The 15104-nt window shown below is 45.8% G+C and overlaps 1 protein-coding gene across 1 annotated transcript in view; it reads right to left on the minus strand.

Moving 5' to 3' along the window:
- The window catches only part of SAMD3 (sterile alpha motif domain containing 3), a 66452-nt gene that overhangs the window by 17146 nt on the left and 34202 nt on the right, over nt 1-15104 (minus strand). The window contains exon 6 of the mRNA XM_090031445.1: nt 5415-5585. Within this exon, the coding sequence (XP_089887571.1) occupies nt 5415-5585 (171 nt within the window). The remainder of the gene's footprint in view (nt 1-5414; nt 5586-15104) is intronic.

The raw sequence follows: 15104 nt of genomic DNA on the forward strand, positions 1-15104 counted from the left end.
AAGTACCTATTTAATAGGTTGGCTTTTTCCTGGGCGTCAGTTGTCAGTTGCCCCATCTGGTTTAGCAGGGGTCCAACGTTGCCCTTGCTTTTCCTCCGGCTCCCCACATATCTGAAAAAGGACTTTTTGTTGTCCTTGATTCCTGAAACTAGTTGGAGTTCAGTTGCAGCCTTGACTTTCCTGGTTTGGTCCCTGCAGGAGTAATCCTGCTTGGAGCCCCTTCTCTGAACCCTCTCAAGTTTCTCCGCAGCCCTCTTGAAGTGCGGTGCCCAAAACTGGACTCAGTACTCCAACTGCAGCCTGACCAGTGCCGCATAGAGGGGAAGCATCACCTCCCTGGACCTGTTCATCATGAATCTGCTAATGTATGATAAAGTGCGGTTAGCCTTGTTGATCACTTCCTCATGTTGACAACTCATGTCCATCTTGGAATCAACTATGACTCCAAGATCCCTTTCCACTGCTGTGCTGCTGAGAAGATCATCCCCCCAATCTGTAAGTGTGTTGGTGGTTCTTTTTACCCAGGTGCTGCACTTTGCACGTGTCTTTGTTGAACTGCATCCTATTTTGTACTGCCCATTTTTCCAACTTCTCCAGATCCTCCTGTATCCATTCCCTACCTTCTGGTCTGTTAAATTTGCCCCATAATTTGGTATCATCTGCGAACTTGGATAGGGTGCTGTCCATGCCCTCATCCAAGTCACTGATGAAGACATTGAATAGCACTGGTCCAAGGACTGAGCCTTGTGGAAGTCCACTGCCCACATCTTTCCAGGTCAATAGTGACCCGTCCTCCACCATTCTTTTGGTGCAACCCCTAAGCCAGTTTGCCACCCACCTGACTCTGTAATCATTTACATCGCAGACTCTCAGTTTATTTATGAGAACAGAACGAGATACTGTATCAAAGGCCTTCTTAAAGTCTACATAGATGACATCTACCTTGACTCCTGCGTCTAAGCATTTTGTGACCTGGTCATAAAAAGAGACAAGATTAGTCAGGCAGGATCTACCTGCAATGAATCTATGCTGATACCCTTTCAGCATTATTTCCCCTGCTGGGCTCCCACAAATATGATCCTTAATGATTTCTCCAGAGTTTTTCCAAGGATAGAGGCGAGACTAACTGGCCTACAGTTTCCCAGTTCCTCCCTCCTCCCCTTCTTGAAAATAGGGACCACATTAGCCCTTTTCCAGTCCTCTGGGACCTGACTGGAGCACCATGAGTGCTCAAACAGCTGTGCCAGTGCCTCTGCTATGACACTGGCCAATTCTTTCAGCACCCTTGGATGAAGTTCATCTGGGCCTGCTGATTTGAACATATCCGGCCCCTCCAAGTGCCCCTTCACTAAGTCTGTTCTAACAGTTGTGTCCCTCCTGTGTCTATCTATGATCCAATTGGGAGATTTGTCTTGGTCTGTGTCTAGGCATAGAGATGCAAAGAACTCATTTGGCAACATCTGTTTTTACCTTAAAAGCCCTGCTTCCTCTAGACAGCAGGAAGCTGTAGAACAGCAGGAAGCTTGCCCTCTTACTGCCCAAGACCACTGCTGCCCCTCTGGGGTGGCAGGCACCAGTGCCAACCAATCACTCTCTCCAGTCATGCTCAGAAAAATTTGCCCACCACTAACAAACTGTCTGGTGAACCACCTTTCTGAGAAGGGGAGAGGGCAGGCTGTGAGTGACTGGGCTCACCAGCAGGCTCCTGGAGGTGGGAAGAAGCAGAGAAATAACTTCCTATTGTCCGCTGGTTGGAAAGCACACCTGTGCAGTGACTTTGAAGCACTCCAGCCTGGAGTCTGTGAATATATGTACAACCCACACAGGGTAATTTTTAGTAGCACTATTAAGTGCTGCCGTACTTGTAGCACTACAAATGCATGTCTGTCCATGGCCCTTGTCATGCCTTTTGGACACCAATGGTCAAGGGTGTTGTTTGTTAACCCAAACCCAACTCTGACTACAAAAACTAGGGGTCAGATTCTACTTTCTCTCTTTGGCACATACATGGACTGAAGTTCCTAAGTGTGACTCTAATTCTATTCTAGTCCACCCTGCTCGAGTCAGCGAAGGTGAGCTAGTCCTCTTCCTCTTCACTGCCGTTTTGTGACTAAATTTTAAGGGTAAGATGGTGGTGTGATTCAAAAGTAGGTGCATCAATTAATTTTCAGGACTTGAATGGAGTGGAACAGAATCAGAAGTCTGCTGAGATGGCCAATAGATGGAATAGGCTTTGGCTCTACTGGCATTCTTTTAAGCAAGGATCTCACCTTTCTGCTGTTAACAGCTGAAACGCGAACCACTACAAAGTATGCACCATAGAGCTGCTGCATCTTACGTCTGTGCAAAAGCTGGAACATAGTATGGAAATCAGCTGTACATTTGGGAAGCAGGTCAACCATTATGAACAGATGTGCTCTTAAATTTTCACTGGTTACCAGCTGGCTTTGACTTACAAAGTTCTAACTGGCCTGGGACCTGCCTAACTGAGAGTCTCTCATAGGTTCATACAGACCCGACTGTAGTCCGGCACAAAAACTGGAGTTCTCTGGCATGCTATTGTCTAGAGGGGTCCTTTAATTTTGGAATTTGCTCCCACTCTTGTGGTCTCAAGTACCCACCATGTCGCCCTCTAGCCCACATATTCAGGCCCATCTGTTTTTCCAGTCAGTAGAAAGGAAATAAAGAAGACTGGATGTGGTGGTAGTATTGTACTTACCAGTTCCTTTTGTCTCTGGAATATTAAGTTCTGTAAGGATATAAGAGTAGGATATGTATTCTGCAATTTGAATGTATGGCAGGATGACCAGCACCTTGGAGCATGCCTCTCTTTGTGTTCTTATAAACAAACGACAAAAACAAAAAGACGCTTGCTTAAAAGGATGCCAGAACACCTTGTTCAATAGTGTGTGTCTGCAGTTGCTAAATCACAAAACTGCAAGGATCTCTGAGCCAGCTGTATTTGGTTGCTATATAGTGATACTTACATAAGGTGAAATAATGTGCAAAGTCCTTAATTTTGCAAGAATATTGTTTCAAATTTAAAGGTTGCATTAATACTAATTTTTGCATTTAAATTTTCCTTGGTGTTTTTGATAAAGAAGAAATACAAAAAGTAAAGTGTTGACTATCCTGAGGGATAACGGACACTAAAAACCCCAAGACACGTATTCTAAAACAGACAAGGACAGAAGAAATACGAGTGAGAAATGTCCATCATTTCAATGCTACTGAACTGAGTTCTCTGTTCGATACTGTTGTTCCTTCCTCAAAGGAACAGTTTGAATCCTTCCTCAGACTATAAAACAAATAAAAGCTAAATAATATATTTGAACAGTGCAGCAGCTGAAGCAACCGTGCAGCTACATGGAAGCAAGAGGAGGCAAGTGTGACCACAAAAGCCAAAGGGAGCACTGGGTCCTCCTTTCCAGGAGTGGATGGACATATTTAGATCAAACTAAAGGCCTTAATATTTGATTGTGTTTTGATTTTTTAACACATTCACAGAAGTGCATAGTTTCATGTTTAACTGTGTATTTAATTGCCTTATTGAAATAGGTGGTAAGAGAATTTGTAAAGTATAATTGAGAAATTCTTGCTTGCATGAAAATGGATAAATTAATTAGTACATTTTAAAACACATACAAGACAGTAATGGCCCTTTCTGGAACAGAAACTCTATTTAAAAGGAAATGAAGGAACTGCCTGTTCTGTTCACCAGAACCCTCTACCGCAATACACAAATTGCTTTTCAGCATACCACAAAGGGGAATATGGTATGAGGATAAAAGGTTACCCAGCATCTAGTCAAGTGTCCATGTGCATTCTTCTTTGCACTTGTACAACTGCATTTGTACAACTAGTTCTTGAGGCCCAAGTGTGTATTGATCTGCACTCTAAAACCTGCAACATGACTGGTACACTGGACTGGACTATTGAGCCTCTGCCCTCATGGGCAAAGATCCCTATTTATCAGATACTCCCAATCCCCACACATCACAATTACAAAGCACAAAATTAGAAACACACAGAATGCCACACAGCATTCAACTGATAAAAAGCCTGGGAGACAAGGGAACTGCCTGTACCCTGCCACTGCAACTGCAAATAATTGATTAGTTCAGGGGTGCCCAACCTGTGGCATGAGTGCCACAAGTGGCCTGGGCAGCCTGTGTGTGTGGCATGTAGCAGATCAGGGTGAGAGACAGGCAGCAGAGCAGGAGATATGCCAAGAAGCAGAAGGAAGAGCAGGGGATCAGGCAAGGAGCACAGGGCAGGAAGCAAAGCAGGAGATCAGGCAGGGGAAAAGAATTGGAGTATCACTCAGGGATGGAGTGTGTCTAATTTGTGGCATGCCTGCCAAAAACACTGGCACCCACTGCATTTGTATGGTCAGAGGATCCAAGGACAGGACCAATTAATTCCCCACACTAGAGAGGAAGGCAAGAAGCATTTAGTCCTTGTGGATGTAACCAAAGGGAAATTTTCTTCCTACCCTCAAATGTGTTGATCGGTTTGATCTGGAACAGAGCAAGATCCCCCAGCCAGGAGATTTTTTTAACACATGTGCAAATGCACTTCAGTCAAAACTCCCAAATGTAGGTGTGGCCATGTGCAATACTCCCAAGGAAGATGGAGGGTGAGTGAGGTGAGGAATGACACCACCTAGCCCAGCACTGTGTCACAGAGCATGTATAAAAATTGCATGAATTGCACAAAGAAAGCAGATCCTAAAACCAATCCCCAAGGAACCCCACTAGCGATCACTCTCCAGTCTGAAAACCCACTCTTCCACGTAACCCAGTGTAGTCTCCTTTACCTACCTTATGTTTGTAGTATTGGCCCCCATCCTCTCCAGTTTGGCCAATCATTTCCCACAAGGCTCAATCACAAAAAGCTTTGCTTAAATATAGATAAAATAAGTCCACTACCTTGCCCTTATCTAAAGGCTATTCATTTAGCCTGGTGTGACCTCCCTTGGATAAAACGAATGTTTTATTTGTCTTCGTTTCTGTTGGTTTGCATATCTTTGATTATTCTTTCCTCCAAATATCTAAGCCCTTAATTACTGCTGAAGTCAAAAAAGACACTCTTGAAGTCAAACAAATGGAATGAAAGTATATTAAGAAGGCAAATACTATTTTATGTCCATTTAGCTGGTGGTACAAGCAATGGTGCAAGACAACAGAGGATCACCTGTTTTGGGTTTCTCAGTGTCAGTGTAGGATTCCCCAGAAAGGAATGGGGGTCATAACCTACTCTCCTCTTTTCTGACCAACACAGTGAGCCCTTTAATAAGGAGTGGTCTCTCCATACTCCCTTCTAGGGCAGGCTTTGGCTTACTGCCGTACTGGAGCCTAAAGACTTTTGTAGGACCCATACATGCTATTTATGGACGGAGACAGAAATGTTACCTTTATCTGTACCACTTGGATTTCATCACATCTGCTTTCAGCAGCAGCAGACTTCCTAGTTTGTCCTCTCCTGTGGCCAAACTTGCATTTGTTCCTCAGAACCTGCTCATCATCTTCAATTGGTCTCCGCACATATTTGAAGCGATCTTTAAGGGCTCGTTTCCATAGCAACTGTACAAGAAAGCCAACGTTGTTAGTGTCTTTGAGAAGCGTGCTTCATTCCTAAAGCAGGATATTTCCCTCTTTTTCCAGGTAAAGGCATTACTGACAAGTTGTGTTAGACACACATTTTCGGCAATTTTCTTTAACTACATCTTATCTCAACATGAAACGGCCACCTCAAAAAACAGCAAACAATTGTACAACCTAAAGAATGTGCTTGAAAACAAAGGCAAGCTGCAATTCAGAAATCTCTTTCTCAAATGTATCTCCCAAGGTCAGCAGCATCCTATGAATTATATTTTATACTTCTGCGTGAACTGATAACGCAAGAGAGAAAAATAAAAGAATGCTTATTAAAACAAGATGGTAAAAGATACTGTCTGAGGCTCTTCGCTGTCATCCCAAGCCAAATTTTTCTGAAAATATCAATTGTGTACCTGCTACTAGGGGATGGCAACAACTCATGTTTCTGTTTTTTTAAATGTTTTAAGATATCCAGAAATCACTTTCGAGTACCCAACCCTGTTGTGGACACTGGGGTGAACGGCTGAAAGTTGAGAGTTCAAGGCCATAGCAAAAGCGCTCACAGCACGGCCATGTCAGAGTCCAAACAATCTGCAAATTCTGCTAAATAACTTGTCACAAGGACATGAGAAAGAGAAAGTCAAGACAAAACTCAAATGGGTCTGTTATCCTATGGAGGTTTTTTTACTTAGGAAAACATCCTTTAGAATCAGCGGATGTTAATTGTAGATCCTCAAAGGTTCTTAGGTATTCTGCTTACTCCAGTATCATCCTGCTTCATATAAATGCTTCCTTCAGTATTTATTGGACCAGAATACCAGCTCATTTCCAAATGGCAGCTAACCAGCTGCAAAACTGCCATTTCTCCCAGTTACACAATTCACAACCCTACTCCATGCACAGTGTAGACGTGTGACTATCCATATAGCTACTAAACATGCAACAGGTATCTGGCTGTGCATACATAGGCGGGTGTAACAGGGAACCCTAGCCCTATTACCAAGAAGTAGGGCAGTTCCTTTAAATCCAGAACCTTCCAGGCACAGCTGGCCAGTCGAGTAGGGGTTAGAGATCGAGCCCTGCCCGCTGGTCAGGTGACAGGAAGGGGAAGGCCAGAACCATATAAACTGCAAGTGGAGAAAGCCAGCGAGAGAGCAGAGAGGGGGACCCCCGAGGACTATGGTGCAGCTGCAGCAGCCTCTTTGGGAAGAATACACTGTGAGACAGAAGGATGATCACATAAAGTAAGCAGGCACTTTGCCTCTCTTATCTCTTTATTATCTCTTTATTATTATTTTCATTATATAGCCATAGGAGCCTATGGCTTATGTTTGATGTTAAAAAGGCCAGTGGTTTGTGGTTAAGGCTGTAGGGGTGGAGGAGGCCTTATAAGCACGAAGGGGCACCATGATAGAGCAGCCCTGCTGCACTAGGGGTGCCACACTGGGGCCACAAGCCCAAAGTCGCTTGAAGGCAAGATAGGAGCCTTGGAGCCAGGTCCTAGCAGGTGTACTTAGGCTAAAGGCCCTAAATACAGAAAGAGGGGCAAAGCCAAAAGGGGCTGAGGCCCCAACAGTCTGGCACTACAGGGACACATAGTGTAGAAGGGCCAGTAGGCCTGGTGTTGCAGAAAGCATGGAATGGAGGAGGGCCTTGAGCCCAAGTGAGTTAGAGAACTAAAGCCTTGGAGTCAAGCCCTGATTAGTGGGTTTTGACTGACAGGCCTATCTAGAGAGCGAGAGAGCAAGCCCCAGTGGATGAGTCCCCAACATAAGAGAAATTTTTAAAACCATCTGCGAGTCACAGGGCATGTCAAGGGGAGGTAGGAACGTGCATTTTTGCCTTTAAAGCAATACCTCATTATCCTGCGGGTGGTGAGCCTGGAGCCTGTCTGGGAACCTGTGGGTCAAGCTCCCTCTTTCTTAAGAATCAAGTAACAGCAAGTCATGGCAGGTGAGTAACAGGGTGGGGAAGCTGATCCCGAAAGAAGAAAAATCCAGCAAAATGTGACGGTGGCACACTTACCAGCATATTTAAAAAAAAAAGCTGGCCCCCTGTCACAATGAGGAAAGCACAAATTATGAAAATCTACCCAGCAAAAGTCTGTGACTGGAGGGGGCAATAGAGCAAGAAGGACACTTCCATTTTTTAGACAAGTAGTCAAGTGGATGGGCTGGGTACATGGTTGAAAGGGCAGAGGTTGGAAGTTTGAGGCCATAACAAATGTGTTCCTGGTACAGCCCTGACAGATTCCAACAAATCTGCAAATTTTGCTAAACACCTTGTCATAAGGACAAGAAAAAGGAAAGGACATCAAGTGGCCAAGGCAATCACCCAGGAAACAGGTCAGGCAAGTTCTTAAGTCCTCCTCATTTTTCTGACTGTCCAGCACAGTATTATAGCCCTGGTTGTACTCTAACCTACAACATAGGTTTTTCACTTCCTCGGTGAGTGCCCAAACCACTGGCCTAAAAACAGAAAGGAATGTGCTCAATAGACACACACAGGCGCATCCACATAAATGTAAAAAATAGCAGTTATGTAACTGTGTAGGTGCCATTTGAGTACTTTAAAACACTGCCCACAGTCCTTAGATTGCCATCAACTGCATTTTGAATTTGCATCAATACATGCAGGCAATGAAATATGACAGTAACAAGGGATACAACACAGACAAATGTGAAGTAGCTTACAGTCCTATTTTTGTATCTAGCTCCCTTCTCTGTACCAATCTATGTGATTAATTGAACTATGGGTCCTAAGTGAGATGGTCTACAATGGCTACAGTTAGCATGGTAGAATCTCATACTGCCTATGCTTATTAATTATCAGGTTCCATCCACCTGTGGATATTTCTATGTTGATAACAAAAGGAAACATGCTTCCTGTAGTACATCTGAACAGTCTCCCTCCTCATTATACAAGTACATTAAAGAAAATCTTTCATTTCTTAGAGAGATGAGTCACTATCACTTCCCCAACCAGAGGGAAGAGCTAGACCGGGAAGTCTTAAGTCAACTCACAGAGGCAGTTAGGTTAAAGGATGTGGTCATCATGGGTGACCTGAACTTTCCAGACATCTGCTGGGAAGAGCAGTCAGCCAAGTCTGACTGCTCATGTAGGTTCCTAGCCGAGATGCAGGACCTCCCTCCTTCTAACCCAGGAGGTACACAGCCCCACCAGGGGAGATCACTGTTGGATCCGGTCCTGGCCATGGGCGATGACCTGGTGAGGAGTCTGTGGGTGCTCGACCACCTGCATGACAGCAATCATCGCCTGCTAGAATTCACCACCCAGTGCATGATGGCAAAGGCCTGCAGCAAGGCAGCAGCCCTGGACTTCAGAAGGGTGGATTTCAATGAGGTAAGGAGAACAGTTGGGGAGGCACGAGGTTCCAGAGGGGAGGGGAGTTGGGAGTCCAGGAAGAGTAGTCGTTCCTTAAGGAGACAATCCTCCATGCCCAAAGGGAGGTAATCCCAACACAGATCAAAGGGGGCAAGAGGGTGCATAAGCCCCCATGGCTCACCAAAAGCATCTAGGAACATCTAACTAAAAAGGAGGCATATACCCAATGGAAGGGAGGGGCTATCACCAGGCAGGACTATACCTCTGTTGCTTTGGGCTGCAGGGGGGCAGTCAGGAAGGCCAAGGTGGAGATGGAACTGGAACTAGCTACCCAGATAAAGGACAACAAGATGTCCTTTTTTAAATACATAGGGGGTAAAAAGAAGGTACCGGGTAACGTGGGGGCTCTGCAGGACATGCTAGGAAATCTGGTCATAGCACCAGACAGCAAAGCTAACCTATTTAACAATTTCTTTGCCTCCATTTTTCTGAGTAGGGACCAAGTCACCTCCCCCACTGGGACCTCCATAGGCCCCAGGGGAGGCGCACCAGTCTCCACCCCAGTATGCTGAGGGATTTAGCAGAGGTCATTGCAGGACCCCGGCACGGCTTTACAAGCACTAGTGTTGCTCTGGTGTGGTACCAGAGGACTGGAAAAGGGCCAATGTGGTTCCCATTTTCAAAAAAGGGAGGAAGGAGGACCCAGGAAACTATAGGCCAGTTAGTCTTAACTCGATCCTGGGTAGGTTTTTTGAGGGAATTATCGTGGCGCATATACACGAGGGGCCAGAAGGGGAGATTATGCTTAGGGGCAACCAACATGGGTTCATTAGTGGCAGGTCCTGTCAGACCAACCTGATGGCCTTCTACGACCAGGTCACAAAATCCTTAGATGCAGGTGTCGCAGTGGACATAGTCTTTCTGGACTTTAGGAAGGCCTCTGACACTGTCTCTCACCCCATTCTCATTAAAAAACTAGGAGACTGTGGCATCGATACCTACACAGTCAAATGGGTCACTAGTTGGCTTGAGGGCCGCACCCAGAGAGCGGTGGTGGGTGGGTCTTATTTGACCTGGAGGAATGTGGGCAGTGGGGTTTCACAGGGCTTGATCCTCGGGCCCGCGCCGTTTAGCATCTTCATCAGCGACTTGGACAGGGGTGCATAAAAAACACCCTGTTCAAATTCGCAGATGACACTAAGATGTGGGGAGAAGTTGGCATGCTGGAAGGGAGGAATAGGTTACAATTGGACCAAGACAGGTTACAGGGGTGGGCAGATGAGAATAGGATGGGTTTCAACACTGACAAGTGCAAGGTGATGTACCTGGGGAGGAAGAACCAGCAGCATACCTACAGGCTGGGGAATTCCCTTCTCGTCAGTGCAGAGGCAGAAAAGGATCTTGGAGTCATCATTGATGCCAAGATGAACATGGGCCGGCAGTGTGGGGACACGGTCAGGAAGGCCAACCGCACCTTGTCATGCATCCATGGATGCATCTCAAGCAGGTCCAAGGAGGTGATCCTCCCCCTCTATGCAGCACTGGTCAGGCTGCAGCTGGAGTACTGCATCCAGTTCTGGGCACCCCACCTCAGGAGGGATGTGGACAACATGGAGAGGGTCCAGAGGAGGGCCACTCACATGATCAGAGGGCAGCAGGGCAGGCCCTACGAGGAGAGGCTATGGGACCTGAACCTGTTCAGCGTCCATAAGAGAAGGCTGAGGGGGTATCTAGTGGCCATTTACAAACTAGTCAGGGGGGACCAGCAGGCACTGGGGAGTCCCTGTTCCTCCGAGCAGTACCAGGAGTGACTAGAAATAATGGTCACAAGCTGGCAGAGGGTAGATTCAGACTAGATATCAGGAAGCACTACTTCACTGTCAGGGCGGCTAGGGTCTGGAACCAACTTCCAAGAGAAGTGGTGCTGGCTCCTACCCTGGGGGTCTTTAAGAGGAGGCTGGATGAAAACCTTGCCAGGGTTGTTTGACCCCAGCACTCTTTCCTACCATGGCAGGGGGTTGGACTTGATGATCTGCTCAGGTCCCTTCCGACCCTAGAAACTATGAAACTATCACCAACTTCCATGAACCTGGACCTCAGAGTGGAAGCCACAGCCCTGAGTTGGGACCCTAAGTTCTCCACTGAACTCATAGGGAATAGGGTCCATGACAAACAGCACATTGAGCAGAGAGCTGCCTACAACAGCAAATAAGAAACCCTGGCATGGGAGAGTCATGTGTTGTATATCCCACCCGAGTCAGAAGTGTGGGCACCTAACTTTCGTGCTTAAGACACACATATCCCAGAGTAGGATTCATGATTTCTCATTTAAGGCATGGCTGTCCAACTTCTAAGTGGCTGGAGATCACATGCCCTGCAAACCACACCAGGAGGTGCTGCACCTGTGGTATATGGAATGTACCTTTAAGGGGCCAGCAGTGGGATTGATACAGTCTCTCCCCTCCTCCACCCATCCCCCCCCCCCCCCCCCCGCCATATCCTGTGCGTATGGCTTGTGGTGGTTGGTAGTTGTAGTTCTCCCTGCAAGTTGTGAGCATGTGAGTTGTTGAATCCCATTCCTAATAAAGATAAGGCACCCCACTGGTCTCTGCTGAATGGTGACTCGAGGACAGAACTCCAAAGGCATGGAGGTCTGAGTGAGTACCCCATCCCTGGACCCCAGTTGCATAGAGTAAACACTATATGGTGTCAGAAGTGACTTGTCTCTCAGTGGAGTCACCAGCATCCTGATTAAGGGGGTTACAGATTTCATTCAAAGAAAAAAATGGAACATTTCAAACCTCAATCAGCATTATGCTTTACTGGAAATCTTTGAGAGAATTGGAGGAGATGGGGACAGAAGCTTTGATTATACCTTGCAGTCACGGAGTCTGAGGAAAAGGCAAACAATTATAAAATTGCAGTCATGCTTCACTGCATTAAGGATAAAGCCCTAGAATTTTACTATAACATGCAAGGGGTGTTTGGAGACCCTAATAACAAAACCCTTACAGGAGGTGCTTGCAGCATTCAAGAACTATTGAGAACCCAGAAAAAAAAAACTTGTCTTTGGAAGGTATCCATTCTGGCAACTTAGATACAATGATGCTGCAGGCATAGATGATTTTGTTACAGAGCTTTGAAGCAGATCACAGCATTGTGAATTTGGACTTGCTGAGGATGTTTATGTTGAGGGACAACATTTTCTTCAGTATAACCGACTGCAAGCTCAAAGAAAGGCTTCTGGAAAATCCCTCCCTCACCTTAGCACAGGCTGTGGATATCTGCAGAGCAAAGGCTCTCACAAGTGCTCAAGCCTGAGTTATATCTGCAGAAGTAAGCTTGCACACAGTGAGCAAAACAAAGCAAGCCATCAGTGCATTTTGCTCCACAGGTGGAAAATCAAACTAACGAAGGCAGAGCTTGCAGACGGTGTGGAAGCACACACAAGTCTGGGTCCTGCCCAGCTTTTGGAGAAACTTGTTACAAATGCTTGGGAGTGAACCACGTTGGGTATCAAAGGGAGAGGCACCCTATATGTCAGCACAATGTCTGCAAGGCAGCATTCACAGACCTTTGATACCCAAAATGCTTGGTATAGCACAGTCATGATTTCTGGATTGCTAGTTGCTTTTAAGTTAGATCCTGGAGCAGAAGCAAACACTATCCCAGCAGATGTAGCAAAGGCTTTGCAAGGAAAAGTATGAAAGATTCCAGCTCAGGTTACATTGGTTGCATTTGGCAGTGTACGCATCAAACCACAAGGTGCAATCATTACACACTGCAAATCTGGTGCTAATGAATCTTATTTAACGTTTTATATAACAGACAATAGTGACCTACCAATACTTGGTAGGTGGTATGCACCACCTTAGACCTTATCAGGCGAGTCCATGGAATGGCTCTGACAGCACCTGCAACCAAGGTGGACACTCTCAAACTATATGCAGATGTTTTTGAAGGTTTGGGTTAATTTCCTGGTACCCACTACATCTATGTCGACCCAGAGGACCACCAATTGTGCATGGGCGTAGAAAAATTCCCTATGCAACCCTAGGCAAATCGAAGCTTGCCCTCAAAATGCTGGAAGCTGTGGGAGTCGTTACAAAGGTGACTAAGCCCACACCCTAGGTCAATAGCTTTGTGATCACACAAAAGAAGGATGGTTCACTACAACTTTGTCTAGCCCCACAAGACCTCAACAAGGCAGTGTTGAGGTAGCACTTTTCAATTCCCACTGTAGAGGATGTGCAGAAGAGCTTGTCAGGTAAAAAGCTGTTCAACATTCTTGATGAGAAGGACAGCTGCTGGCAAGTCAAATTGGACAAGGAATTGGCAGCACTCTGTACCTTTAACACCCCATAGGAGTGGGGGGTGGTACCACTTCAATCACCTGCCCTTTGGTATTAAGTCGGCTAACGAAATATTCCAACAGAAGAATCATGAGTTCTTTGGTGACATTCTGAGAATCCACATAATCATGGATGATATGCTCATTGCAGCGGCTACCAAAGAGGAGCATGACACTATCCTGAAACAAGTCCTGGAGAAAGCACATCTGAAAGGAGTAAAGTTTAATAAGGAGAAAATACAGTTTTTAGTCGACAGCCATATCTTCTCACAAGATGGTGTCAAATCAGACAATGACAAAGTGGAAGCCATCAACAGGATGCCCCCTCCAACAGACAAAAAAGGCCTTCAGAGACTACTTAAAACCATCCAGTACTTGGCACAACACATTTCACGATGCCTTATGAGCATGTCTGTTTCAGCAGAAGCAGCCAATTGCATATACTTTGTGGGCTCTAACACAATCTGAGAGAAATTATGTGCAGATAGAAAAAGAAATTCTGGCAGCTATTTTTGCCACAACGAAGTTCCACCAATATGTGTATGACACCCAGGTACGGGTCCAGTCGGAGCACAAACCCAAAGGCAAAGACATGTTAGTGGCTGACACGCTTTCTAGAGCCACAATGCTCACTCCTCCTCCTGAACCTGATCTTTTCCACTCAGAAAAGGTGATTTACATTCTGATGGAAATGGAGCCACCCAGTGACCAGTTACTCCAGCGGTTACAGAACACGAAGTCTGACAAGGAACTACAAGCTGTTAGAGTGCAGCATCTTAATGGATGGCCAAGTAGGCAAAAACAAGTCAAACCTCAACTAAAGCCCTACTGGCCTCTTAAAGACCAGATCCAGATTCAGGATGGTTTGGTTATGATTGGGCCGAAAATAATCATTCCAAGCAGTGCGAGGACCAGCATGTTGACATTGTTTCACTTGCCCTATCAAGGCATACAAAAGTCGAAAGTGTGAGCTTGACAAATCATGTATTGGCCTAAACTGAATGCCCACATCAAGCAATGGATTGTGAATTGTCCATTTGTCAAGCACTCCAACCCAATATTCAAAAAGAGCCCATGATCTCACATGAGATCCCAGACCTGCCTTGGCTAAAACTGGCAGCAGACATTTTTGACCTACAGGGACAGTCGTATTTGATCATAGTCAGCTATTACTCCCAGTACCCTGAAGTTTTGTACCTGCCTAAACAGCTGGCATGGTAGTAGCCAAAATGAAGTCTGTGTTTGCTTGCTATGGTATACCTAAAGAAATTGACTGTAACCTTGTGCCATTTACAAGTCACATGATGAAACAATTTTTGACTGATTGGGGCATAACTATCACCCATTCTAGCCCAGGTTACCCACAATCCAGTGGTCAGGCTGAAAGCAGAGTACAGACCATCAAATCCATGTTTAAGAAGACTTTGCAGGATGGCTCTGATCTATATTTGGTTTTACTCAATCTGAGGAACATGCCCATTACAGGTCTTGAGTGTACTCCAGCACAGCTTCTGATACAAAGACTTTTGTGCAGTACTGCCCCTGCTGCAACGGTGGTGCTGACTACCACCAAATGCCTCCCACAAGTTGTGGAACCTTCAGAGGTGCCAAAAGGAGCGTTATGATTGCACAGCTGCATTCTTGCCACTTCTACAAGAGGGGAAGAAAGTAAGGATGCACACAAGTACGGGTTGGACACCAGCATCTGTCACCGCAAAAAGGGATGAACTGCACTCCTACATAGTAAAAACCCCCAGCGGTAATGTCTGCAGCAGGAACAGAAGACACTTAAGAAAGGATTACTCATC

Source organism: Crocodylus siamensis, chromosome 1 (assembly GCF_052110815.1).
Source record: "Crocodylus siamensis isolate JL-2025a chromosome 1, ASM5211081v1, whole genome shotgun sequence".
Lineage (NCBI taxonomy): Eukaryota > Metazoa > Chordata > Crocodylia > Crocodylidae > Crocodylus > Crocodylus siamensis.